The 1675-nt window shown below is 36.7% G+C and overlaps 1 protein-coding gene across 1 annotated transcript; it reads right to left on the reverse strand.

Moving 5' to 3' along the window:
• Nucleotides 1-252: 252 nt before the first annotated feature.
• LOC133307269 (small polypeptide DEVIL 11) lies at nt 253-952 on the reverse strand. The gene has a single exon (XM_061507755.1). It carries the CDS (start codon nt 886-888, stop codon nt 625-627), a length of 264 nt encoding a protein of 87 aa, XP_061363739.1. The 5' UTR covers nt 889-952; the 3' UTR covers nt 253-624.
• Nucleotides 953-1675: the final 723 nt, after the last annotated feature.

Genomic DNA, 1675 nt, shown 5'->3' on the forward strand with positions numbered 1-1675 from the left:
TTCTCAGCTGCAATTGTTTGAATGGAATCTCTGATATTTGAGATCTTAAACACCCATCGCTTCTTCCTCAATCCCAAAGGGCAACAACACCCTCAAAGATAAATTGAACAAAAAAAAAACCCTATAAAGATGAGGAATTTCACTACTTGATGGGAGGAAAAATAAATAAATAAATAAATAAAACAAAACAAAGAAGAAGAAGCAAAGAGAAAGTGTATGTCTAAGCTATATTTCAATCAATTCCATCATTCTAATATTTTTTCTTCTATTATCAGGTAGCCAGAAACCTTAACAAAAGCAACACCTTGAAGGCATAAACATGACACTCCATTGATGGAGCTTCAAAGCATCCTTAAAAAAAAAAAAAAAAAATTGAAAATTTCTAGCCAAGAATTTTATTTTTATTTTTTATGTACAAGTATATCTCTTCCTCTTTTGACTGACGCCAACAAAAAGATCAAACTGGCCTCCATTTCCACGGAAGAAGCACCAAAAAGGATCTTTATGCAAAAGGGAAGAAGAGGGGGGTACTTTAAAAAAAAATGAAAAAGAAAAGGAGAGAACTTTAAGCTCTCTCAAGATCCCTTTGTGTCTCCCTCATCAACCCTTTTTTTTTCATTTTCTTCAGGAATCACTGTAATCACGCCAGCAGATAAGCATTGTGACGCAGCGCCTCATGATGTAGAAACGAGCCCTCTGTTCCTTCACAAGCACAGCACACTTGCTAGCAAAAGCACACTTCTTCTGCGTTGAACTCTTCATGAAAGGGGTGCTTGAAGATCTGCTCCTGGTCGACCCTTCCTTCTTTGACAACTTCCACTTCTCATCAAAGTACAAAGGTGGTGCATTTTCCATGCTGCTACATGTGGATATAGCAGAAGAAGCCATGATGAACAGAGTGAAATTGCTTAATTATGTGTAAAGAGAGAAAAAGAGAGAGGAAGAAGGAAATGAAAAACTGTGGGCTATGAATTTACTGCAAGACTGAATCACTGGGTGAGGGTCGGTATTTATAAGGGTTTAGATTGGAAAAATGGTTAGCAGATGAGTTGTGTCATGTGTGTGTGGCAGTGGTGTCACCTGGTTCTTTCTTTGCCTTGAGAGGCCCACCTTTTTTTTTTTTTTTATAATGATAAATATTTTTTAATTGGAAAATTATTGTTTATTATATTATATTATATGTTGGCTAGCAAAAGTAAAACTGTTATTATTGTGAGGTGGGTTCCCAATGCAGACGTCAGTGGTGAAAAGGAGAGACGAGAATTGAATGCTGGAAATCTTAAATTGATTGATACATAGTTTTATTTTGGAAGGGAAAAGGGAGAAAGAAATTTTAAAGAAAACCAGGGATACATAGGAAAGTAGGGTGTTACATTAGTGGGGTTGGGTGGTAAGAAGTAACTGTAAAATTGTGGGAGTCTGAGACTGAGAGGAAACTTTGTCAGCATTTGGGAAAGATTTTTAAAGAGGATTGAATTGGGGATTCAACTTTAATGAAAGTGAAAAACTTTTGTCATGGGGAAAACTTGGTGGTGAAAAAGGCCATTTCATTTTCCTTTGTAGGCTAGAAATACCCAATGCAGAGGAGATTCTTAGAGGTGGGGGACCAAGAGTGTTTCTGTTCCTGTTCACTAATTTAACTTGTATGATGTGGAAGCCACTTTTACTTCTACTG

This window comes from Gastrolobium bilobum, unplaced genomic scaffold (assembly GCF_033153095.1).
Source record: "Gastrolobium bilobum isolate Gb01-03AN ecotype WA unplaced genomic scaffold, APGP_CSIRO_Gbil_v1 utg16198, whole genome shotgun sequence".
Classification (NCBI taxonomy): domain Eukaryota; kingdom Viridiplantae; phylum Streptophyta; class Magnoliopsida; order Fabales; family Fabaceae; genus Gastrolobium; species Gastrolobium bilobum.

Coding starts and splice junctions, on each gene's coding strand:
- LOC133307269 (XM_061507755.1), bottom strand. CDS start 888: ATGGCTTCTTCTGCTATATCCACATGTAGCAGCATGGAAAATGCACCA.